This window comes from Talpa occidentalis, unplaced genomic scaffold (genome assembly GCF_014898055.3).
Source record: "Talpa occidentalis isolate TD23 unplaced genomic scaffold, MPIMG_talOcc4v2.1 talOcc4.17, whole genome shotgun sequence".
NCBI lineage: Eukaryota > Metazoa > Chordata > Mammalia > Eulipotyphla > Talpidae > Talpa > Talpa occidentalis.
This window is the reverse complement of record NW_023601754.1, coordinates 41,796,705-41,820,880: the sequence shown is the minus strand read 5'-3', so window position 1 is coordinate 41,820,880 and position 24,176 is coordinate 41,796,705. Positions and strand designations below refer to the sequence as shown.

The window sequence follows — 24,176 nt, the reverse complement described above, 5'->3', positions numbered from 1 at the left end:
GACACTCAGCAAGGTTGTTCTTGGTTTTTTATTATTTTGTTATTTTGGGAGCCAGAAGCAGGTAGTGTTTGCACCTGGGATGATGTGTGTCAATTTCCTGTTGTTTTTTTTTTTTTTTAAGATTTATTTATTTATTATATAAGCACTGAGTACAGTCAGAAGCGTGGGAAGGTGAGAGAATTCACCAGAGCTAGAGTGGGGAACAGAATAGGCAGACTGATGAAATACACTGCTGAGAGGAGCAGCAGGTGGAGCAGGAGAGGTCTGCATGCCTTGTGGGACCTTGCAGGTGGCCAGCGATCGAAATGGCGCTGCAGAGGCTGAGGGCACCTTCGCAGCCCAGTGTTCAACCACTGCGCCACCTAGGGAGGCCCTCCTGTTAGTTTTTTTTTTTAGGATTTATTTATTTATATGTTCAAGAACTGGGGTTCAGGCCAGAGGTGCAGGGAGTGAGAGGATTCACCAGAGATGGAGCGGGGAGCAAAACAGGCGGGTCTACTGAAATACACTGCTGAGGGGAGCAGCAGCTGAGACAGGAGAGGTCTGCTGCCCATGTGGGTAGCTCTCTGATGGCCAGGGATGGAACTCCTGCTTCAGAGGCTACGGACAGCTATTACAGTGCTGTGCTTAACCCCTTGTGCCAGCCCCTTCCCTGTTAGTTTGGCATTGTGATGATTCACCCACACTACCTGTGTCCCTCTTCTCTCCTCCCTTAAACTAGGCATTCAGTTAATGTCAGACACTTTCTTTAAAGAATTCTTTGATTGTCCCCCCACACCTCTGTCCTACACCCCAGCTATTGTATGCATAAATAAATAAAATAAATCTTTCAAAAAATTCTTGGATTGGTGGGACCCAGTGGTTCCATGCTATTCCTTCTTGTGATCGATGGGTAGAAAACTAGCCTATCTTTTTGGGCTAGAATTTGCCCCAGTGGGGAATGTAGTTCTAAATGTGAGTGCAGAAGGATCTCTTCTCACAAAATTCTAAATGTCCATGATTTTAAGATTTTAAGCTTAGAAGGTCTTCCTGCTGGCCTAAGGGTTAAGCCTCAGAACTACCACCATGAAGGTCCACCAAGAGAGCCTGAGTTGGATCCCTGGTGAGGGGAGCTGACCCACATGGTGCAGCAGAGCTCTTCTGTCTCGCCCACTGCTCCCCTCCGCAGTGTGTTTCAGTTGATCCACCTATTGTTCCCACTCTCTCTCTGGTGATCCTCTCTCACCTCCCCCCCACCTCTGGCCTGTACCCCAGTTCTTCTACACTACATTCTCTCTCTCTCTCTCTCTCTCTCTCTCTCTCTCTCTCTCACCACACACACACAACACACACACACACACAGAGTTTTTAAGTCTATAATCCTCAACTTCTTATTCTGTTCATACATATTTTCCCCTAAATATCAAGGCATGACTCATTAGGAGAGGTGAAAATTGATGCTGGTGGGATTTTGCGATAATGGTGACACAGTGTAGTGGTTGTGTGACTCCCCACATAGTGAACTCAAACATCGGCCTGACTCAGCCATTGGCTCAGGATGAAAAAAACAATAGCTTATCTGTGGATCTTGAAAACAGACGCCCCCACACTGTAGCCTCTGGCTGCAAGCTTGCTGCCAAAGGGACCTAAGAACCAGCCCAAAGTCCACCACAAAGGACCTCAGCTCGCATCACCTCCCTGCTGGTCCTTTAGGCCCCCAAGGCTCTGGCCTGAGGGAACACACTCAGGGCTGCCCTTGGGTTATGAACACAGATCACTATTCCTAATCTATAATTGTGCCTTTTCTGATTCTGTGGCAGTCCCCAAGAGCAGAGGAAGAGAACTAGAATTGGTAATTCAGAAGTTAAGTTGTTTTGTATGAAGGTGGTGGGTGTTCACTAGACTAATAGTGGTGATGATTTTGCCATTTACACAAATGCCAAATCATTGTGTATAAGGCCGTTAGCTGATTGGATGTTACCTGATGTCATGGGATGCCAATTCGATCCCAGTTAAAAAATTAATTAAAAAGTGGATCTGGGTCCCTCTGCAGAATTCTGATGTAGTCAGTCTGAAGTGAAGCTGGAAAATCTAACTTTTGGCCAATGCCTGTAGCTAAGAGGGAGATTTATAAATGTCTTTGTTAATAACAAAGAAAGATGTCAAATCAATAGCTTGACCTAACACCTTAAGACATTGAAAAAGAGAGGAGGAAACGATAAAGCAATTTAGAGTAAAGTAATCATAAAAATTGGAGTAAAAATGAATGAAACAGAAATAGAGACAATGAAATTCATAATGAAAGTCAGTGAAAGTCAATGACAACCAATAATGTTATGGTCACCTGCAGAACCAGGTGGATTCAAAACTCTGGTTAGAAGTAAACATGGAAGAAGGCACACACACATCTCACACACTACGAGGGTTTATCACTGACATAGTTGAGGGCTCTGGAGAGAGCAGAGCAGATGATATTAATATGTGTGAAGTGGATTGCGAGTACATGGAGGGAGACTGGTCTGGGTTTTTATGGTGGTAGGGGCTGAGGATTGCATGTTTTGCGTCTGCCCCCACCACCAACCCCCATACCAGAGGAGAGAATACCTGGGCTCTCTTGTCAGCTTGCCCAGATAAGGGGCATGGGGGAAGGGACAGGGGATACTTCATATCAGCAAACATACAAATATAGAGTCAAATTTGTTGTTGTATTTCACTACTGATGTTTGACTGATGACTGAAATGTGCTGCCTTTTATTTAATTGAATTTGAGCTTATTGCAGGAAACCACTGTGGTTTTCTTACTGACAGCCGAAGGTGAATATGGCACTGAAGGCCTTTTCAAGAGACCAGGCCTGTATGTTGTGAGGGGTGAAATGAGTTCTCTGGTCTTTCTCTGTGATGTCTGGAATTAAGTGGATTTGAGTGCCTGATGAGGTCTTCCATTCCAACTTCACTATATGTAGACAGGTGTGACTTTGATTTATAGTTTTGCATGCCAAAGGGCACACAGGTAGCACAAGAGGTGTCCAGGAGGAGAGTGCGTCCTTCAGCACCGTAGCATCTGGCAGAGGGACAGAAGGCAGGGCGTTCCCTTTTCCAGCAGGTAGACTGTACCAAAAGGCCCAGGTTTGCCTGGCTACAGGAAGCCTCATGGCGACGCTAAGTGTGCTGGGTATTACTTCAGTGATGCAAGGCATAATGGACATTTGAACACAAGGGTCACAAGTCCAGAACCCACAAGAGCCAGCTATCACTGCTCCAATGGTGTATAGTGTAGGGCTGAGAGGGTAGTTGATTGAGTCAGAACCCAGGGCAATTTCTGGCCATCCTGGTAGACCAGAGTCTCTAGGGGGCCTGGGAGGAGGGTGCAAAATCCTCTGTAATGAGAGTCTCTGTTGGGGAGGGGCACTGATGGAGTACCTTCTATATGGCCATTAGAACAGATTCTAGAGCCTTTGTTTGCACAAGATGCCATTCAAGGTGAGACTAGGGCATTACTGAGAGTACATAAAATTTGTAAATGAGCACTATGTTGGCTCAGTGACCACACAAGCATCAAAATTTGTATTAGCAATGTGGGGGCTGAGAGCGGCCAGAATTGTCTTGACAATGCCAGGGGGCCATGGGTTCAGCCTACCCAATCATGGTGAGGAATTTACTGTTGTGGCAGTGTCTTGCTTCATGTGACCCTGTGTGAACCCACACCTCTTTTATTGGCTCCCTGTTTAGTATTTGTGTGTCTTGAATGAGAGTCCATTGAATACCCTTTGATCCATCGTTTCAGTAACGTTGATAATGTGGTTCTAAATGCCTGGCAGTGAGGCTTGAGGTTTCAGGGACATTTGTGAGAAGCCGTTGATTTTTTTCAAGGTTTAGACAGGCCACATTGGGTGGTCAAGAGGAGTCCCAAAAGTGGGACACAGGAAGTGAAAAATAGACACATAGAACAGAGCAGAAGAAAGATGGTTGTTTGGTGAGCAACACCAGCTGACCCGTCCCTCACACAGGTGGTCTTTCCCCTGAGTTCTCTCTGTCTCTCCATCTATACGTATGCACATGCATGTCAAACCTTGCAGAACCCATGAGCAGTGCTAAGAAGCTGAGTCCCATAGATTAAATGCTATTGTCAAATCCGCAGTCGGTATTAGGTACTAATCATTTGGCTTAATAATGCCCCTTATAGTAGTAATTGCTCCCAAGGGGCCGAGTGAGATTCTAGCCAGGATGGTGCCTCTGTTTAACTGTCTTGCCTTTAGTTGTCTTCATCTAGAAGAGATTCTCAGCTTTTGTCTTCCTTGACCTTGACATTCTGAATAGGATGGATAGTTCTGGAAATTGTCCGACTCAGTTGGGATTTGCTTCATGTTTTCTTATGCACTTTTTTCCCCAGCAGAGCTTTTAATCCTTTGGAAGACAAAGCCTTTTTCAATAGACCTTAATGTGGCATTGCTGCAAGCCTGCCTGACCTTTGGCTTGCATTGTGGAGTCTAGAGATTTTTTTTTTAATTGTTTGGACACATACGTAAGGTATGTGCTTTCAAAACATTTCTCCCAGACTGTTGCTTCTATTTTCATTCTTTTTTGAAAGATTCACTTTATGTATTTTTGCATACAACAGCTGGGATATTGGTAGCGGTATGGGGTGTGTGTGTGTGTGTGTGTTTGTGTATGTGTGTGTGTGTGTGTGTGAGAGAGAGAGAGAATTCACCAGAGACAGAGTGGACAGAACAGGCTGATCTGCTGAAATACACTGCTGAGGGGAGCAGCAGGCAAGACAGTCTGCTGTGCCATGTGGGTCACCTTCCTGGTGCAGATAGCTTCTTACTGCTGACACTTAACCCATTGTGACTCCCACCGGGAGGCCCCGAAATTTTCAGCTTTTAACTGGAGAAATGGCTACATTTCTGTGGATCTTGAAAACAGACGCCCCCACACTGTAGCCTCTGGCTGCAAGCTTGCTGCCAAAGGGACCTAAGAACCAACCCAAAGTCCACACAAAGGACCTCAGCTCGCATCACCTCCCTGCTGGTCCTTCAGGGCCCCCAAGGCTCTGGCCTGAGGGAACACACTCAGGGCTGCCCTTGGGTTATGGACAAGATCATTATTCCTAATCTAGAATTGTGCCTTTTCTGATTCTGTGGCAGTCCCCAAGAGCAGAGGAAGAGAACTAGAATTGGTAATTCAGAAGTTAAGTGTTTTGTATGAAGGTGGTGGGTGTTCACTAGACTAATAGTGGTGATGATTTTGCCATTTACACAAATGCCAAATCATTGTGTATAAGGCCGTTAGCTGATTGGATGTTACCTGATGTCATGGGATGCCAATTCGATCCCAGTTAAAAAATTAATTAAAAAAGTGGATCTGGGTCCCTCTGCAGAATTCTGATGTAGTCAGTCTGAAGTGAAGCTGGAAAATCTAACTTTTGGCCAATGCCTGTAGCTAAGAGGGAGATTTATAAATGTCTTTGTTAATAACAAAGAAAGATGTCAAATCAATAGCTTGACCTAACACCTTAAGACATTGAAAAGAAGAGGAAAACGATAAAGCAATTTAGGGTAAATAATCATAAAAATTGGAGTAAAAATGAATGAAACAGAAATAGAGACAATGAAATTCATAATGAAAGTCAGTGAAAGTCAATGACAACCAATAATGTTATGGTCACCTGCAGAACCAGGTGGATTCAAAACTCTGGTTAGAAGTAAACATGGAAGAAGGCACACACACACTACGAGGGTTTATCACTGACATAGTTGAGGGCTCTGGAGAGAGCAGAGCAGATGATATTAATATGTGTGAAGTGGATTGCGAGAACATGGAGGGAGACTGGTCTGGGTTTTTATGGTGGTAGGGGCTGAGGGTTGCTTGTTTTGCATCTGCCCCCCACCACCACCCCCCCACACCAGAGGAGAGATACCTGGGCTCTCTTGTCAGCTTGCCCAGATAAGGGGCATGGGGGAAGGGACAGGGGATACTTCATATCAGCAAACATATACAAAATAGAGTCAAATTTTGTTGTGTATTTCTACTGATGTTTGACTGATGACTGAAATGTGCTGCCTTTATTTAATTGAATTTGAGCTTATTGCAGGAAACCACTGTGGTTTTCTTACTGACAGCCGAAGGTGAATATGGCACTGAAGGCCTTTTCAAGAGACCAGGCCTGTATGTTGTGAGAAGTGAAATGAGTTCTCTGGTCTTTCTCTGTGATGTCTGGAATTCTTAAGTGGATTTGAGTGCCCTGATGAGGTCTTCCATTCCAACTTCAGTATATGTAGACATGTGTGACTTTGATTTATAGTTTTGCATGCCAAAGGGCACAACAGGTAGCACAAGAGGTGTCCAGGAGGAGAGTGCGTCCTTCAGCACCGTAGCATCTGGCAGAGGGACAGAAGGCAGGGCGTTCCCTTTTCCAGCAGGTAGATTGTACCAAAAGGCCCAGGTTTGCCTGGCTACAGGAAGCCTCATGGCGATGCTAAGCGTGCTGGGTATTACTTCAGTGATGCAAGGCATAATGGACATTTGAACACAAGGGTCACAAGTCCAGAACCCACAAGAGCCAGCTATCACTGCTTCAATGGTGTATAGTGTAGGGCTGAGAGGGTAGTTGATTGTGTCAGAACCCAGGGCAATTTCTGGCCATCCTGGTAGACCAGAGTCTCTAGGGGGCCTGGGAGGAGGGTGCAAAATCCTCTGTAATGAGAGTCTCTGTTGGGGAGGGGCACTGATGGAGTACCTTCTATATGGCCATTAGAACAGATTCTAGAGACTTTTGTTTGCACAAGATGCCATTCAAGGTGAGACTAGGGCATTACTGAGAGTACATAAAATTTGTAAATGAGCACTATGTTGGCTCAGTGACCACACAAGTGTCAAAATTTGTATTAGCAATGTGGGGGCTGAGAGCGGCCAGAATTGTCTTGACAGTGCCAGGGGGGCATGGGCTCAGCCTACCCAATCATGGTGAGGAATTTACCGTAGTGGCAGTGTCTTGCTTCATGTGACCCTGTGTGAACCCACATTGCTTGTATTGGCTCCCTGTTTAGTATTTGTGTGTCTTGAATGAGAGTCCATTGAATACCCTTTGATCTATCGTTTCAGTAATATTGATAATGTGGTTCTAAATGCCTGGCAGCGAGGCTTGAGGTTTCAGGGACATTTGTGAGAAGCCGTTGATTTTTTTCAAGGTTTAGACAGGCCACATTGGGTGGTCAAGAGGAGTCCCAAAAGTGGGACACAGGAAGTGAAAAATAGACACATAGAACAGAGCAGAAGAAAGATGGTTCTTTGGTGAGCAACACCAGCTGACCCGTCCCTCACACAGGTGGTCTTTCCCCTGAGTTCTCTCTGTCTCTCCATCTGTACGTAAGCACATGCATGTCAAACCTTGCAGAATCCATGAGCAGTGCTAAAAAGCTGAGTCCCGTAGATTAAATGCTATTGTCAAATCCGCAGTCGGTATTAGGTACTAATCATTTGGCTTAATAATGCCCCTTATAGTAGTAATTGCTCCCAAGGGGCCGAGTGAGATTCTAGCCAGGATGGTGCCTCTGTTTAACTGTCTTGCCTTCAGTTGTCTTTCATCTAATTTTGTCTTCCTTGACCTTGACATTCTGAATAGGATGGATAGTTGTTCTGGAAATTGTCCAGACTCAGTTGGGATTTGCTTCATGTTTTCTTATGCACTTTTTTTCCCAGCAGAGCTTTTAATCCTTTGGAAGACAAAGCCTTTTTCAATAGACCTTAATGTGGCATTGTTGCAAAGCCTGCCTGACCTTTGGCTTGCATTGTGGAGTCTAGAGATTTTTTTTATATAAGTTTGGACACACATGTAATGTATGTGCTTTCAAAACATTTCTCCCGGATTGTTGCTTCTATTTTTCATTCTTTTTTTTAAAGATTCAGTTTATGTATTTTTTTTTTTTTATAGAGGCATGCTTTATTTATTTGTTTGCTGGTTTGTTTGTTTTGTTTATACATGCACTGGGTACAGTCAGAAGCGCGGGAGGGTGAGAGAATTCACCAGAGCCAGAGCGGGGAGCAGAGCAGGCAGAAGGACCGAAGTACACTGCTGAGGGGAGCAGCAGGCGGCAGGAGAGGTCTGCACGCCATGTGGGACCCTCCTCCAGTGGCCGGGGAGCAGCCGGGGATCGAACCGGCGCCGCAGAGGCCGCGGGCAGCTTCGCAACCCAGCGCTCAACCACTGCGCCACCAGGGAGGCCCTCAGTTTATGTATTTTTGCATACAACAGTTGGTATATTGGTAGTGGTATGGTGTGTGTGTGTGTGTGTGTGTGTGTGTGTGTGCGAGAATTCACCAGAGATAGAGTGGGACAGAACAGGCTGATCTGCTGAAATACACTGCTGAGGGGAGCAGCAGGCAAGACAGGTCTGCTGTGCCATGTGGGTCACCTCCCTGGTGCAGATAGTTTCTTACTGCTGAGACTTAACCCATTGCACCACCAGAGAGGCCCCGAAATTTTTTTTTTTTTAAAGATTTATTTATTTATTTGTACAAGCACTGGGTACAGTCAGAAGCGCGGGAGGCTGAGAGAATTCACCAGAGCCAGAGCGGGGAGCAGAGCAGGCAGAAGGACCGAAGATCACTGCTGAGGGGAGCAGGGGGCGGCAGGAGAGGTCTGCGCGCCATGTGGGACCCTCCTCTGGTGGCCGGGGAGCAGCCGGGGATCAAACCGGCGCTGCAGAAGCTGCGGGCAGCTTCGCAACCCAGCGCTCAACCGCTGTGCCACCGGGAGGCCCCGAAATTTTTTTTTTAACTGGAGAAATGGCTACCTTTGAGGATTTGTTATGTAAGACCTCCTTAGGCTAATCTGTGTTCACATCTTTGCTCAGCAGTCACTTGTGATCTGGGGGAACTTCAGATAGAGACTTACACTTCCAGAGCCTCAGCTCTGTCCCCGCAAAGTGGCATGAACAAAGCTGCCCAGGTCTGTGAGCATTAATGGAGTGAGCGTAACACTTTGGCGTAGGGCTGACACAGAGTATGTGTTCAATAAGTAATGTGTGTTATTCATTTTCTTCTTCACCGTATACTGTAAAGTTTCCCTTTCTCCCATCCCATCTCGGAAGAAGACTTTCCAGCAAGGTGAACGTGCTGTTTCTCCTAGGCCTGCCAGGCACCTGCCCCTTCCTCCCCCAGCCCACCTTGACTTAGCCCCGCCCTCCCACTAGCCGCGCCCAGGCCCGCCCACAAAATGCCGCCCACCCGCGGCCCCTCCCACCAGTGCTGCCAGGGCAGAGCCCTCCATTAGCGAGGCTGGAAGCTCATGGTGTAGGTTCTTGGGATGGTGGCAAAGCCCACGTGTTGGGGGGATACGTCGATGTCCTGGGGTGGCCGCGGGAACTGGAAGCGGAAGTTCTGCAAGATGTTGGTGAGGTAGAGGAAGAGCTCCATTCTAGCCAGGCTTTCTCCGAAACAGTGTCGCTTTCCTGAGGAGGAGAGGCAGGAGGGCCCGAGATGAGACCTGTGGCGCTGCAGCTGGCCCACTCCCATATCTAGCTGCATCCTCTCAGGCAGGAGGGACTGGAGTATGGGCTTGAGAGGCTTTCAGAGAATGCATTCTGAGCCTCTGTTCCCATGCACAGGAAGTGGGGGTGAGTCATGAGGATGTAGTAGTGGAACTTTAAATCCTGCATTTCCTCCTCCCCCTCAACACACATTAAAATATGGTTGCTGTGCTGTCCTCTCCATCTTAAGGATCTGAAGACTTTCAGTGACCTTGGACAAATCTGTGACTCCCTGAGCCTTAATTGTCCCATCTGTGAAGTGGGTACTACTGCCCCCGCCTTTCCTGTGGCTCAGTACTTGGTGGTTAAGGGGCTGCAGCAGGATGGCTTCAAGGTAGATAGGTGGAGGAACATAGCAGGGTACCCCTCAGAGAAGGGGTCCGAGAGGATGAGGCCCTGTGGTGAGAGGAGCCAGGGCAGCTGCTGAGGGGTCTTACCGATGGAGAAGGGCACGAAAGCATCACTCTTCTTAAACTGCCCCCGCTCATCCAGGAAGTGTTGGGGGTAGAACTCCCAGGGTTTGCAGAAGAACTTGGGGTCTTTCAGCACGGAACCCAGCATAGGGAACACTTCTGTGCCCTGGTGGGGAGGGGAAGGAGGAGGAAGAGCTCTGATAAGGTGGAGTGGGTAAGGTGTGTGCTGAAAACACGGGAGAGCTGTGGGGAATGTGAATGATGAAGAGAAATGGGAGGCATGGGAGTTGGGGGGCTGCGAGGGAGGAGTTTTGAGGGCCATAACATTCATGTCCCTGAGACGGGAAGTTTGGGTCCTGTGTCTCCCAGATATGTAGTTCATGTGTCAGAAGCTGGGACCCTGGGGGGACATGAGGGTTCATTTCCCCGAGACAGGATGTTTGGGGGGAACTGGGGCGATACATATTCAAGGGGCTGTGAGCAGCAAGGCTGAAGGGACATGGTGGTTTGGGAAGTCTTAGTTTGAGGGGGTAGGACAGGACCTGGGAATTTTTTGAGGGGAAGGGGGTCTGGTCACAGGGGCAGGTGGGAGGTCCCTCTGGGCTGGGCGGGGCAGCACCTTGGGGAGGATGAAGTCCCGGAACTTGGTGTCCTTGGTGACTCTGTGATCCAGGCCCATGGGGACGATGTCTGCGACTCTTTGGATCTCATGGATCACTGCCTCCGTGTAGGGCATCTTGGCTCGGTCCTCATACTTGGGCTGACGGTTCTTGCCAATCACCCTGTCAATCTCCTCATGGATCTTGGCTGGGGGAGGGGACAGAGTGTGTTTAGGTAACTAGGAGTCCTCAGGGTAGACAGGATAATCCAGATATGTACACCCTGGTCATGGCATGCACGATCTGTGCGTGACGTTGAAAGCAACGTTTGGCCATGTGCATGGTGGGCTCGGGTTCCTTTTCTCTTGGCCATGCCTGAATCTGGGAGGTGTGTGTGGGGGGCGGTCTCCATGAGGGCAGAGTAGGCACTGGATGGGCCCTGAACAATAGCTGTTTGTCAATCCCTTCAGATATTGTCAGTATTGAAGAGCCAGTGAGCCTGGGCTGTTGCCTGGGCAACAAAGTCAGCTGGACTTTACCCATCTCTGGCTAGCAGGGCAGGTGGGAGGCTCCAGGTCACGAGAGGCAGGGGGGGTCATTGCAGTGGACTCAGCAAACTTGGGTCTGTGGCCCCCACTTCCTTGCCTGCCCCCCCAGCCTTACCCTCCACATCTGGGTGCTTCATGAGCAGTAGGAAGCCGTAGCGGAGGGTGGTGCTGACAGACTCGGTGCCCCCGAAGAAGAGGTTCAGGGTGGTCAGCACCAGGTTCTTCATAAAGAACTCGGTGTTGGGGTTCTTCTCTTCCTGCAGGGAGACATGGCTTCAGGCTGATCCCACTCCCCATGCTCTCATGGAGTTTTTTTGGGCACCCCCTTCCTGATCCAGGCACAGGTGGGAGAGGGACCTTATTTCTACCAGTCTCTCTCAGGCTAGTGCCCAGGCTGCTGGCTCTGACCAAAGTGCTCTTCCCACACTCTTTGCAATGCTGAGTATTTGTCCCTTTCTTGTCAGTTTCTCCTTTTTCGATGTCGTTGTTTATGATAGGGGCTGACTTTCTTGGGGCATCTGTCTGTCCTCACCCCCAGCCTGACTGTCCCCTGCCTGGCTTGGCCCTCCCAGCAGGCTCTTGCCCTGGGGTGTACCTCCTTCATGCGGATGAGGAAGGAGTCGATGAAGTCCCGGGTGGAGTTGGGGTCCAGCGTGCGCAGGTTGCGCTCCACCTTCTTGGCTACGAAGTCCTCCAGCCCCTGCAGCTCCTTAAAGGCCTGTTGCTGGGGCCCTGGCAGGTGCTTCATCACGGAGGAGAACATCTCACAGAGCTGGGGGTGGAGAGAGGAGGGGGCGGGCGCTGTCACTGGGCAGGACCTGTGGGGAGTGGGACCTGCCCTTGGGCAAGGAAGGCGCTGGTGTGAAGGCACCTGTCCCGGTATTTAGTGTTTATGTGAGCCTGGTTGGGAACAGTTACCTCTTTTTTCCCAAGTCAAGTGGTGCGCCACAACCAGGAAGTTAGGTGGGATGATTTGGGACATAACATACATTTTCCAGATATTTTGGTGAGGCTTAATGGAGCCCACAGGTAGGAGTTTGGATAGCCTGGGGAAGTTGGGGTTGACCCCTGTCTTGAGAGGACCTGGTTTGAAGAGGGGTGACATAGGGTTAGGCATTTGGGGTGCTCAGCCGAAGGCAACTATCTAGATTTTAGGGGATCTTGATTGGGGGGCTAAATAAAGTGGTTCAGTTATTAAAGTGAAGCTGGTGGTCATTTGTACAAATGGGGGAGAAATCTGTCATATACGAATGGGGTTCCTAAGGGCATCTCTGTAGGGTTTAAATGGGCTTGGGACTCTTATTTGGGTGTTTGGAGAACAATCTATCTAGGTGTGTGTGTGCTTGGGAGTCTTGGCTGGGGTACTGCCCAGATGTCCAGGTGTTTAAGGGGGCGGGGGAGGGGTATTTGTTCAGTAAGTCCAGGGACTGGTGTGAGATGTTTCTGTGGCTATTAAATAATTTTGGTGGGATGGATGTTGTAGCACCAGGGGTTCACATATTCAGGAAGTGGTCACCTGCTGAGATGTTAAGGAATTCAGGTGAGAAATATAACAGAGAGCACCTGTTAGATATTAAGCTGAGTGGGACAGGAACTCTAGGTTGCTTGTAGACAGGGGTGGTGACATCAGATTCTGATTTTGCCTGTGGGGGAGGCAGTGAAGGCACCTGTTGAGCCATCCAGGTGTCCTAGGAGACCAGGTGTTGGCTGCGCTGGGGGCTGCTGTATAGGAACCCTGACTGGAGCAGGGTGGGGATCTGGGACACTTGGCTCCCCTTGCAGGAGTGCTGACAGATTATGGCCTGGGCATGGTAGAGCCTCAGGCTGGCATGGGTTACCTGCCCGGTGGAGGTTGCTGTGAACTGGAAGCTTCCCGATATCATACGCAGCAATGACAGGAACTCTTTGTCCTCATAGTCGAAGCGGTCCCCGAAGACAATGGAGCTGATGACATTGGAGACGCTTCGGCTCAGGAAGAAGGTGGGATCGATGAAGGCACCTGCAGTGGGTCCGGGAGAGACAGGGATGTGGGTCTGATGCGGGTCGGGGAACTGCAGGAGAGCACCCAAGGGACTAACCAGCCTCCCCAGCACCGGGTGTCTCCCCCGGTCCCCAGTGCATGCTTGCTCAGAGCATTTTCCTCCTCCAAGTCCTGGGCCCCCTGCTCACCTTTTGTGTCCCGGAGACCCTCGATGAGGTAGCCAGCCTCCTCCTGGATGCGTTCCTCGATGCCGCGCTTGCCCAGGCCAAAGTCCCGCAGTGTGGCGATGGAGAAGCGCCTCAGCTGCTTGGCACGTTCGCCATTGCTGAATGCCACGCCTGTGGGCAGCGGGGCAGCAGCATTGAGGGCAGGAAGGGCAGCGTGGACCGCGGAGGGCGCCCAGGAGGCCGGCTCAGGGATGTGGAGGGAGGTGAGCAGAGAGGGAGGGCGTGGGTCAGAGGGGTTCTGAGAGAAAGGCCCGTGCATGGGGATGAAGGGTGAGGGAAGAGGAGGTGAAGATGAGGGGGTTGGAAGAGTTAGGGGGAAGGAGATAGAAAGGTAGGGAAGGCGAGAGGAGAGAGAAAGATGAGTCCAGCAGGAAGGAGGGAGGGGAGAGGAGGAGCAGTTTGGTGTGTCTAGAGAGGGAGCTAGGGAGGGAGAGAAGTTGGGAGAACAGACCCAGGAGTGCCAGGTCAGATGCACAGAGAGGTGTGAAGAGAGGGAAAGATCAGAGGTGGCGAGTGGAGCTCTGGGGATTTCCAGGCAGAAATGATGCCTGTTTCTAAGACAAGGCAGGGAGAAACATGGAGAAGCACAGAAGCTGGGGAGGAGAAAAAGCCAACAAGTCACATAGAGATAGAGGACCAGGATTCCAAAGCAGAAGCTGGTGAGCTTCCTGCAGGTACAGGGGGACCAGAGTCTGTATGCAGAAACCCTGGGCAAGGTAGGAGGACACAGGCGAGGCGGCCCTGAGCAGGGGGACAGAGGAGACCAGAGTAGGGCCGGGCCAGCCCTGAGAGGGAGCGAGTCCGAAGATGGCTGAGAAACTGAGGCCGTTATTGGGTCTGACCACACTCGCCCAGGCGGGTCCCTCACCATAGCCTTTGACGAGCCAGTCAAAGGTGGCCTGCTCTCCCCGTCCGCTGAATTCCTCAGCCTGGTCCACCAGGGCCTCCTTCACGGCGTCATGGCCGCACAGCACCACGATCCTCCGGGTTCCCAGGTGCACGGTGAACACTGGGCCATAACGCTCTCTGAACTGAGGGAGGTGAACAGAATGGGGTTTCTGTGAGGCATCCCCCTCTGTACCCCTCTCCCCTACCTTTGGACAGACAAGGAATTGAACATCACAAAAGCTGGTCTCTCCAAGCTAGGACTCTACCCTGAGCCCCCCAAGCTCCCCTTTCCGAGGCTCTGTTTGGGTCTTGCCAATGCTCTGCCATAAAGTCCCAGCTTCCTGACAGTCCTCCCAGCCCCCCATCTCCCCGCCACATGACACCTTCATGAGAGAGTTGTACATCTGCTCGGTGTTCAACTGCAGGTAGTTCCCGATGAAGGGCAGTGGGGTGGGCCCCGGGGGCAGCTTCCCCGAGAGCTTCCTCTGCTTCCAGACGGACATCACGACCATTATGGTCAGGCAGGCCAGCAAAGCCACCAGCAGCAGCCCTGAGGCCAGCATGGTGGCGCTGAGTGAGATGGTCAGGTGGCGATGGCCGGGGCGCCTGCCTTTATATTATCTGGGAGAAAGGGAGGACTTCAGCCCTGATTATGTAATTGTCTCATTTCACCTCCCAGCTACACGCACAGCAGGCTCCCTGCCTACTTTGGGACACAGCCAACAAGGGAGGAAGAGGGGCCCCTAGGGCAGATTGATCGGGAGTGGGCTGAAGACCAAATTTGTGACCCTGAGGAAGGACCACCGGGGGCTGTGGACTCGGGGGCAGTGGTTACATTGCAGAAGGGAAGATTTTGAACTATTTTCACACAGGAACCTCTGACCTTTGATTTGGAGTCTCAGAGGTTTCAGAGAGTGGATTTAAGGGTAGTGAATGAGACAGGATGGGGAGCTACAGGTTTGGGGCTCTTTGGCTGAGGAGGGCTGTAGGCTTAAAGGCCTTAGAAGGAGAAATTCCAGGGAATGACTTTGAGGGCCTTTGAGTGAGAAAGTCCCGCTGTGTGTAGGCTGTCTGGTTCCTGGGAGGAGAAATGTCCGTGGAGCCCTGTGTGGGATCAAGCGCTGAAGGCCTGATGCTGGGATTTGATCTACTTTTGAGTCAATACTGTCGCCTTTTGATGCCAGATTCCTTTCAGCCCTTCAGAGGCAACCCAGAACTACCCATTCATGGTTGGGAAAGGAGCAGAATCCAGGGCAACATTGAGTGGAACATTCCACATAACAGGAAAGGAGAACTTGTGGTGTCAGTTGGCAGAAGGCCTGAGAAGCACTTGGGAAATATAAACACCACCAATCTGGTACTGAAAAATATGTCAACTGGCTCAAGGGTTATAATTAACCTCTGAGGATGGTCCCAGCAGGGTCTTACATGGACCCCGTGTGGGTGCTGGGATTGGCCCTGGCCAGGTCTGGGCAGGCTCTAAGCGCTGGGCCACCCTGCCCCATGCCACCTCTAAACTTGGCCAAGTGCCAAGGGTCGTGAGGTTGGTGTTCTGGGACTGGCGTCAGGCGGCGAAGCTGTGAGTCCGCAGTGGGGTAAACAGAGGGCAGAGGGCAGAGGGCAGAGTAGAGAGAGGAAAGTTGTTTGTTGGTTTTAGGCTGGGAAGAGGAGGAAAGGAGGATTAGCAGAGGTCTGGCAGGTATGGCGGTAACAACCCCCCTACTCCCCTTCAGCAGCCTGCACCTGGGGAGCCCACGAGCCGGGTCCCCTTCTCTTCTCCCTTGCTCCTTGTCAAGCAGGGGGGTAGAGTTGGGGAAGTTTATTTTCTTCTTGCTCAATTTTTATTAATTTGTTAGTTGTTTGCATCTCTGTGACTTTGGGGTACACTTTCCCACCTCTGTATACGTGCACACGCTTCACTCACCTGCCACCAAACTCTTGTGGCAGGTCCTAGTCCCTTCCTGTCCCCTCCTCACGGCTCCTGTCCCCTCTGGCAACCAGTGTATTTTTCACAGCGTCTGAGAATTATTTTCACTGGGGTTTGCCAATTTGTGTGGTTTGGTGATTTACATCCCACAAATGAATGGACTCACTTAACGACTTATGTCACTACTTTTTGTTTTTGTAAAGATTTTAAAAAATTTCGTTTTACAGGGCCTCCCCGATGGCGTAGTGGTTGAGCACTGGGTTGCGAAGCTGCCCACAGCCTCTGTAGCACCGGTTCGAACCCCGGCCACTGGGCAAGGGTCCCACATGGCGCGCAGACCTCTCCTGCCACCCACTGCTCCCCTCAGCAGAGTACTTTGTCAGTCTGCCTGTTGTCTTCTCCTCTCTGGCTCTGGTGAATTCTCTTACCCTCCCGTGCTTCTGACTGTACCCAGTGCTTGTATAAGTGAATGAATGAATGAATGAATGAATGAATAAATCTTTTAAAAAATTTTATTTTTACATAGAAGAAATGGGGTTTAGTCCAGATATGCTGGGCAGGGGTGTGTGTGTGAGAGAGAGGATTCACCAGAGTTAGAGAGGGGAGCAGAACAGGCAGATCTACTGAAATTCACTGCTGAGGGGAGCAGCGGGCGAGACAGGAGAGGTCTGCTGCACCATGTGGGTAGCTCCCTGGCCCGGGATTGAACTCCAGCTGCACTGGCTACCAATAGCTTGATAGCTATGTTTTTAACCTTGTGCCACCAGGGAGGCCCCCTTCTTTCACCTCTTGTCATTACTCTACGATCAATCCAGTTCATTTGAAAAGGCAGGTATTTTGCGTTTTGGTGCTACCTCTATGGAGAACACTATAGAGAAAGACATTTAAAAAAAGGTAAAAAGGAAATATTCTGTGATATAGCAACATCACTACAAGGTATTTACCAAAGAATATGTAGGCTCTAATTCGAAAAGCATGTGTATGCCCGTGTTCCTAGCTTTATTCATAGTAGCCAAATCCCGAATCATTCTAAGTGACCAATGACAGACAACTGGGTTAAGAAATTGTGGAGTCTGTCCTTGGTGGAATATGCCTCAGCTGTTAAAAAGAATGAACTATTGGGCCTCCCCGGTGGCGCAGCGGTTGAGCGCTGGGTTGCGAAGCTACCCTCAGCCTCTGGGGCGCCGGTTCGATCCCCGGCTGCTCCCCGGCCAATGGAGGAGGGTCCCACATGGCGCGCAGACCTCTCCTGCCGCCGCTGCTTCAGCAGTGTACTTCGGTCCTTCTGCTGCTCTGCTCGCTCTGGCTCTGGTGAATTCTCTCATGCTTCTGACTGTACCCAGCATGTATAAAACAGAATAAATAAACATTCCTCTAAAAGAATGAACTAGTGCTTTGGGGGAGCTTGTTTCTCCGTGAGGTTGGCACCAGGAAGGCCATGGAGTGTTTATGAGCTGTTTGGGGGGCAAGGGAGTGGGGGAGGGGGCAAGCCTGGGAGAAGTGCTTGGGGACAGAGGCCAAGTGGAGTGTAACTTTGTTGATGACCCTAGGATTTGCCACTAGGTCAGCCTCTGACCTTGGTGTTGCCTTCCAAGGCAGAATGTGTGCGGGTTGCGGGGCCTGGGGCAGCTTCTGCAGTGAGTGATGAGCCCAGGAAAATCCTTTCTCCTCCCTGGGCCTCAGTTTCCCATCTGGACAACAGTCCTAGTTAGGAGCAGGATTTAGACATGTGTCAGAGTCCTGACCTTCCCCCTCAGAGTTGTATGACCTTGGATTCACCTTTCTGAGCCTGAAGGGGCCTTATGACCTTAGTTTCTTTTTGTGGAGCCACTAGATGCCTGTGAAGCGGTGAGTGTTTCATGTCAGCTATGCTGGTTCTTCATCTGTGGCATGAGGGAGCTGGACAAGAAGCTTTCTCAAATACTCTCTTCTGGGTTTTCCATTCTCTGGTCTAAAGTTCTGAAAGCTTTTCCTCGGAGAAAGGAGGAAGAGAGAGAAGAACCTCCCTCCCATTCCTTCCTCAGCAAGGTTGAGTGTCACCTCCTGGGCCGTGACCAGGAAGCTGATCTTCTAGATGCCCTCCTGGAAAGATGGTGGATTAGGCAGTGTCTGCAGAAGGGTAGGTTAGGCTTTGCCCCTGGGCTTGTTCTGGATGGGCATGCAACCCTACGCAGGATTTTGCCCACCGCTCTCTCCCTCCCCTAGTTTCTGCTGCTTTTTCTTACTCTTTCTTGCAAGTCGGCTTCCCCTGTCCACGCTGGGCCTCTTGATATTTGTGTCATTTTAGTCCAGTAGGTTCGCCTGGCTGTCTTTTTGTGTTTCTCCTTGTTTCCACATCTGTACAGGTGAGTCATGCTAATTGGATGTTGGGGTGTCTGCGTATGACTGTAATATATGTTTTGGCATGTCCGGGTGATGCAGAGATTGCTGCATGGCATCTGTCTTTGAAGGAAGGGGTTTTGTGGGCCAAGGCAGGTGCTGGGATTGGCCCTTGGCATGTCTGGGCAGAGGGTTGGAAGGCATGAGCTGGCAACCACAAGAGAGGTGAAGAGAAAGAACAGCGCTTGTGGTCACCTCACACCTCTAGGTATGAGGAAGGTGGCGAGGAGACAAAGTAGGGCCGTGGAGGGGCAGGGGGCAGAGGAAAAGTACCCCAAAGAAGGAAAAAGCCTCCAGGAGCTTTTGAGATGGGTAAAGAGTTCCCAGAATCCCTATAAAAAGCAAACCCAGCTTCCTAACCTGGGCTCCTCCTTTGGACCCCTTCCTGCTGTCAGGAATCTGTTGCAAGGAACCTGAGCTTGCTGAGCTTCAGCCCGGAGTGTGGAGATTATTCCGCAGTCGCTGGGACACAAGAACCCACCTGTTGGGCACTCACTCGGCACATCATGGAGCGTGTGTTGGTGCGTCATTGCACGTGACTTTGCATGCACAACTGTTTGTGCACACCTGGTGTGCACCCTGCACACAGTGCACCCCAGTCAATTGCTGGTCTGTGTGTGGGTGATGGGAGGGCGTGCTTTGGGGTACACCTGTTGAGGGATGTCCAGCTGTGTGTCTGTGCCCCACCTGATGTGTGACTGCATATGTGCAGGTATGGCTGGTGCTGTATCTGAGCTTGGGTGTGTTCTCATGTGCGTTCTCGGGTGTAGGGAGTCACCTGGGCTGTGATGGATGCACGTGAGTGTCTGAGATCTGCTCGTGCCCTGACCCTGGCCTATTTATTTTTTTCAAAACAAGTAGTTCCCTTCTTTTTCTGGGCATCTACCTCCCTCAGTTTTTAAGGTCAGGTAAGTAGAAAAAGCCTCAGTAGGACAGGTGCGCCCAAGAGCTTTCTGCGGTTGGTCACTTCCCACTGAAGCTATTTAAATATCCTCTCAGAAAGTTCTCTTTCCCACGGTGTCACCCCAGCCTCCTAAGCCATTCAGCAAATTTCACAGTCACTCCTTCCTGCCAGCCCGTGCTGGGGTGCTGAGGACGCAGAGTAGGTGAGATAGCGGGGCCCTGGCCTCAAGGGGCTCTCACCCCAGAGGAGGAGATGGAACAGTCACGGGCCAGTGACAGCTCAGAGTGGACCATGTGGGGTGGGGGTGGGGGGCAGGCAGGGGCCACAGAACTGGGATGGGGCAGAGGCAGATCATCATGGAAGGAGGGGGGACACAGGCAGGGGCCTCATGGCTGGCATGGGGACGGGAAAGCAACACAAATGTGCATCGGAGCCCAGAGATGGCACCTGAAGCAAGCTTGTGGGTGCAGGGTAAGCCATTCGGGGACTAAGTAGCCTTGTCTTGTGGGGGACTGGGAGCATTTTTGGGTAGGGCAAGCTCCAGGCAAAGGAATCATCACACAGAAAGGTCTGAGGCCAGGGAGGGCTGCTGAGTGCTGGGCACAGAGGTCAGTGATGAGGCTGCCCAGCAGGGGAGCCAGTTTGGTGAGACTAGCCGGTAGCTTGGAATCTGTGCCAAGGCAGTGGAGAGGCACGGAGAATTTTCAGCAGCGGAACAAAGTGATCATATTTGTGTTTCAGAAATGTTCTTCTGTCTATTGGAGATGCAACTACAGGTCAAGAGAGGTAGAAGTGGCTTCTGTCGACATCCTGGTGAGAGAGGACAGGGAGGACCATGGGCTGCAGATAGAGATGAAAGGCAGCTCTAATTCTCATTTGGTTACTTTTTTTAAAAAAATTATTTATTTGTTTATTTTTTAAAGTTAATTATCCTTTGTTTTTTGAGATTTATTTATTTTTTAAGATTGATTTATTTATTTATACAAGTACTGGGTACAGTCAGAAGCACGGGAGGGTGAGAGAATTCACCAGAGCCAGAGCGGGGAGCAGAGCAGGCAGAAGGACCGAAGTACACTGCTGAGGGGAGCAGCGGGCGGCAGGAGAGGCCTGTTTGGCATGTGGGAATCTCCCTGGCCGGCCAGGTATCAAACTGCGCTGAAAGGGCTGTGGACAGCTTCACAGCGCACGCTCAAAATTCCTGTGCCGCTGAAGAGGCCCCTTATTTCATTTATTTATGCATACAAGAACTGGGGTGTAGGCCAGAGGTGTGGGGTTGGGCAGTGGGAGGATTCATCAGAGACAGAGTGGGGAGCAGGTGAATCTACTGAAATACACTGTCAAGGGGTGCAGCAGGGAGACAGGAGAGGTCTGCTGCTCCATGTGGGTAGCTTCCTGGCCAGCTGGGGATCGAACTCCTGCTGCACATGCTGTGGGTAGCTTCCCAGTGCTGTGCTTAATCCCTTGTGCCACCGGGTGGCTCAGGTACTTGACTTTTGCTCCTTTCAGCATTGCCCAGGCTTCAGCTGAAAACATGTCCTGGAGCTGGGAGCAGCGACTAGTAGTAGGTTCTAGTGTCCAGTTGTCCCCTACATTTCCAGAGCAATCCCCCCTAGCCCCTATGACCAGTTCTCTGGTACCTGGTAAACAGTTCATTTAAATTCTGTTCAAACGACTGAAACTTGATGACCACAGTGTAGTGTGGTTTACACAAGAGACACAGCACCTTTCTCTTAGTTAGCATTAGCTGGTATATCTCTTCTGTTCTTGTGCCTTGAGCTTTCCCGTAGCTTATGTTTTGGGTAAATCTCTTATACAAGGATTCTTCCATGAGGTTTTTTTTATTTCAATCTGTGAGTTTCATTGATTACATTTATTTTGAAACGGGTGTGATTGGATTTATTTCTATCATATTTTTATCCTTTTAATTTTCGACATCTTTTTTTGTCGTTACCCTTAGTTTGGTGTCTACTATTGTATTGAAGACGTTTTCTTTATTCCTCTATGTTCTTCTCAATTGGTTTGGAATTATAAACAAGATACTTATTTTCTTTAAGAACTGTTTCACTGTTTATGATTGCCAAGTGATGGAAACAACCTAAGTGCTCAATGACAGGTGAGTGGATTAAGATGTGGCACATTTCCTTGACAGAATACTACTCAGCTACCAATAAAAAAGGTGCACTCTTGCCTTTTGTTACAATGTGGAAGGAACTGGAAGGGATGGGGCTAAGTGAAGTAAGCCAGAGACAAATAGTGGATGATTTCACTCATGTGGAATATAGGGAAACAGAACAAAGGAACTGACAAAATTAAATGCAAATATCGGCTAGAAATACAGCTGCAGAATTGAGGCTACTCGAGGGGTAGGGTAGGGCAGGAACAAAGAGAGGAGGGGGCCCAGTGGTCTGGGTGTAAGTGGGTGGGGAATCTCCCCCTTACTTGTGGTGACATCCACATGAGGAGGTGTGTGCTTATTCCGCTGAATCGTAAACCTGTGATAGGTTTACTGCAGGAAACCTGTGATAGGTCAATTAAAACAAAAAGAATTCCTTGCATTTGAATTTTAATTGAAGAGTGATATAAATACGGAGAATTACATGGGTCACAGTGTACAGCTCAGTGGAATTTGGTAATCCAAACATATCCACATAATTACTACCCAAGTCAAGAAAATACTGCAGGTTCTCAAAACCTGCTTTACTTCTGCCTATTACTGCTGCTGCAACACAAGCATCACCTCGGCTTCCCACCGCGTAGGTTAGTCTTGAGGCTTTTCTGCTTGGTATAAATGCAGCACTGTCTGCCTTCTCTGTGTCTCTCTTCACTCAGTGTTCTCTTTATGAGGTCCGTTCAGATTCTTAGTTTTAGTTCTTTCATTCTCACTGAGGCATCATCTCCCCTTCTCAACTATCTGACTTAAAACATTTATTTTTTTGTTTTTGTTAAGATCTTTTTTATTTAAAGATTTATTTATTTATGCGTACAAGAGCTGGGGTGGAGGCCAGAGGTGCAGAGGGTGAGAGGATTCACCAAAGACTGAGCAGGGAGCAGAATAGGCGGATCTACTGAAATACACTGCTGAGGGGAGCAGAGGGCGAGACACGAGAGGTCTGCTTCGCTGTGTGGGTCAGCTCCCTGGCCAGGGATCCAACTCAGACCATAGCTGTGATAGTGTTGATATTTAACCCCTAGGCCACTAGGGAGGCCCCTGGGGTATTTCATACTTATCATCATTCAAATGTCAACATTAGAGAACAGTTTCTCAAGAAGAAAACTTTAATCATTCAACCAAGAGGATTGTTGTAATACTTTATAGCTGAAGCTTGTTCTTAAGAGAAACATTATTTCCTTTAACATTATGCTTGGATTTATCTGTGCTTGTTCTCCCTGCTGATATTGACCAGGCAGATATGTTACCTTCTGGTTTGGGCTGCTTATCATGAAGCCTGGCGACCTGGTATAAGCAGCCTGGGGACCTTAGTAACAACCTTTAGCTCAGTTCCTGGTATGCAGTTCAGTCCCTGACATGAATCTTAGAGCATATACCGCCATGAGGCGGCATGGACCTGGGGTGTCCAATGATTACTGACCCCTTACTCACCCTTGGTAAGCAACTTTCTGACTCACCTCTTGGCATGTAGCCTTGTTCTATCTGACCATGTGTAGCTGCCAGTGCGAACCTACCCAGAACCTTGTGGAAACTGAAAGTGTATGTAAGCTTCTGAATTCATACAGACGGGGGCAGTGGATACGAATCCACTGATCAGCTCCGGTGCATTAAACCTGCCTCTTGTTAGCCCTGGTGTCCACGATTCCTTTGTGCCAAACAACAACCACTCCCTCAAAGGCTGCTCTGTGTTGCTGTTCAGAAGGACACAAAAGAGGCACTCGGCATAGTTGATGGTGGTTAGTGCCAGTGCTTCAGTATTTTTATTTTAATTCAATTTTTTGGGTATGTCACTTGCGGTATTTTAAAAAGATTATTTTTTGTTAATGAAGTACCAGTTTTTACATCCTTGTTGATATTTGGCAGTGCAGGATTTCTCCATGTGTGGCCACCATAGCCCTCCCAGCACCGGAGCATCCGCAGTCCTCCCCCTAGTCCGTTGTTCCCCTGCTCTGTTCTGGTCCTTCTGCTTCCACTGCCCCGCCACGGCCCCCGGCCCCCCCGAACCCCCGACCACTGCCCCCGGCTCCAACTTTAGGATGCCTCAGGTCTATGGGCAGTTTTCTACTGTTGGTTTTTGAAGCTTGTCTTTGTCTGACCCTTTGGTTCACTGCTTTTAAGGCGGGACAGGTGTGTCTTCTCGTGTCACAGGTTCTTGCAGGAGGAGCCTGGATTAATGAGACTTGTGAGTCAAAGAATTGCCTGTGCCAGATTCCATCCTGAAGTGATTAGGAGCATGTGTTTTGGAGCCAGATTGCCATCTGTAAAGGAAGTACCTGATACTTGATATTTTTATAAGAATGAAGTAAATTGAGGACCTCCCCAGTAGTGCAGCAGTTGAGCGCTGGGTTGCGAAGCTGCCTGCAGCCTCTGCAGCGCCGGTTCGATCCCTGACTGCCTACCGCTGGCGAGAGTGCCACGTGGCGTGTATAGCTGCTCCCCTCAGCAGTGTACATCGTCAGTCTGCCTGTTCTGTTCCCCGCTCTGGCTCTGGTGAATCCTCTCATCCTCCTGCACTTCTGACTGTACTCAGTGCTTGTATAAATAAATAAATAAATCTTAAAAAAGAAAGAATTAAGTAAATAGAAGGGTGTAAATCACTCAGAACAGTCTTTGCAAATAGGGGCACTCAAAGCC

General features: G+C 49.7%; 2 protein-coding genes across 3 annotated transcripts in view; both read right to left on the bottom strand.

Annotated features, from left to right (window-relative positions):
* LOC119248645 (cytochrome P450 2G1-like) overlaps positions 1-24,176 on the bottom strand; it is a 343,966-nt gene that overhangs the window by 205,771 nt on the left and 114,019 nt on the right. The window lies entirely within an intron of this gene.
* LOC119250434 (cytochrome P450 2A13-like) lies at positions 9,220-14,725 on the bottom strand. 2 transcript variants are annotated; one of them, XM_037518161.2, is made up of 9 exons: positions 14,546-14,725; positions 14,143-14,305; positions 13,236-13,385; positions 12,905-13,065; positions 11,662-11,838; positions 11,182-11,323; positions 10,539-10,726; positions 9,944-10,085; positions 9,220-9,428 (listed from the first exon to the last, which is right to left on the bottom strand). In XM_037518161.2, exons 1-9 carry the CDS (start codon positions 14,723-14,725, stop codon positions 9,247-9,249), a joined length of 1,485 nt encoding a protein of 494 aa, XP_037374058.1. In that variant the 3' UTR covers positions 9,220-9,246. The 2 variants fall into 2 exon arrangements, with proteins under 2 accessions (XP_037374058.1, XP_037374059.1); XM_037518162.2 differs by lacking the exon at positions 14,143-14,305 and having other exon boundaries at positions 14,536-14,725.

Coding starts and splice junctions, on each gene's coding strand:
- LOC119250434 (XM_037518161.2), bottom strand. CDS start 14,725: ATGCTGGCCTCAGGGCTGCTGCTGGTGGCTTTGCTGGCCTGCCTGACC. Junction 13,386..14,142: donor CTGGCTCGTCAAAGGCTATG/GTGAGGGACCCG, acceptor CGCTGCCCACAG/GCGTGGCATTCAGCAATGGC. Junction 10,086..10,538: donor GGGACTTCATCCTCCCCAAG/GTGCTGCCCCGC, acceptor CCTCCCCACCAG/GGCACAGAAGTGTTCCCTAT.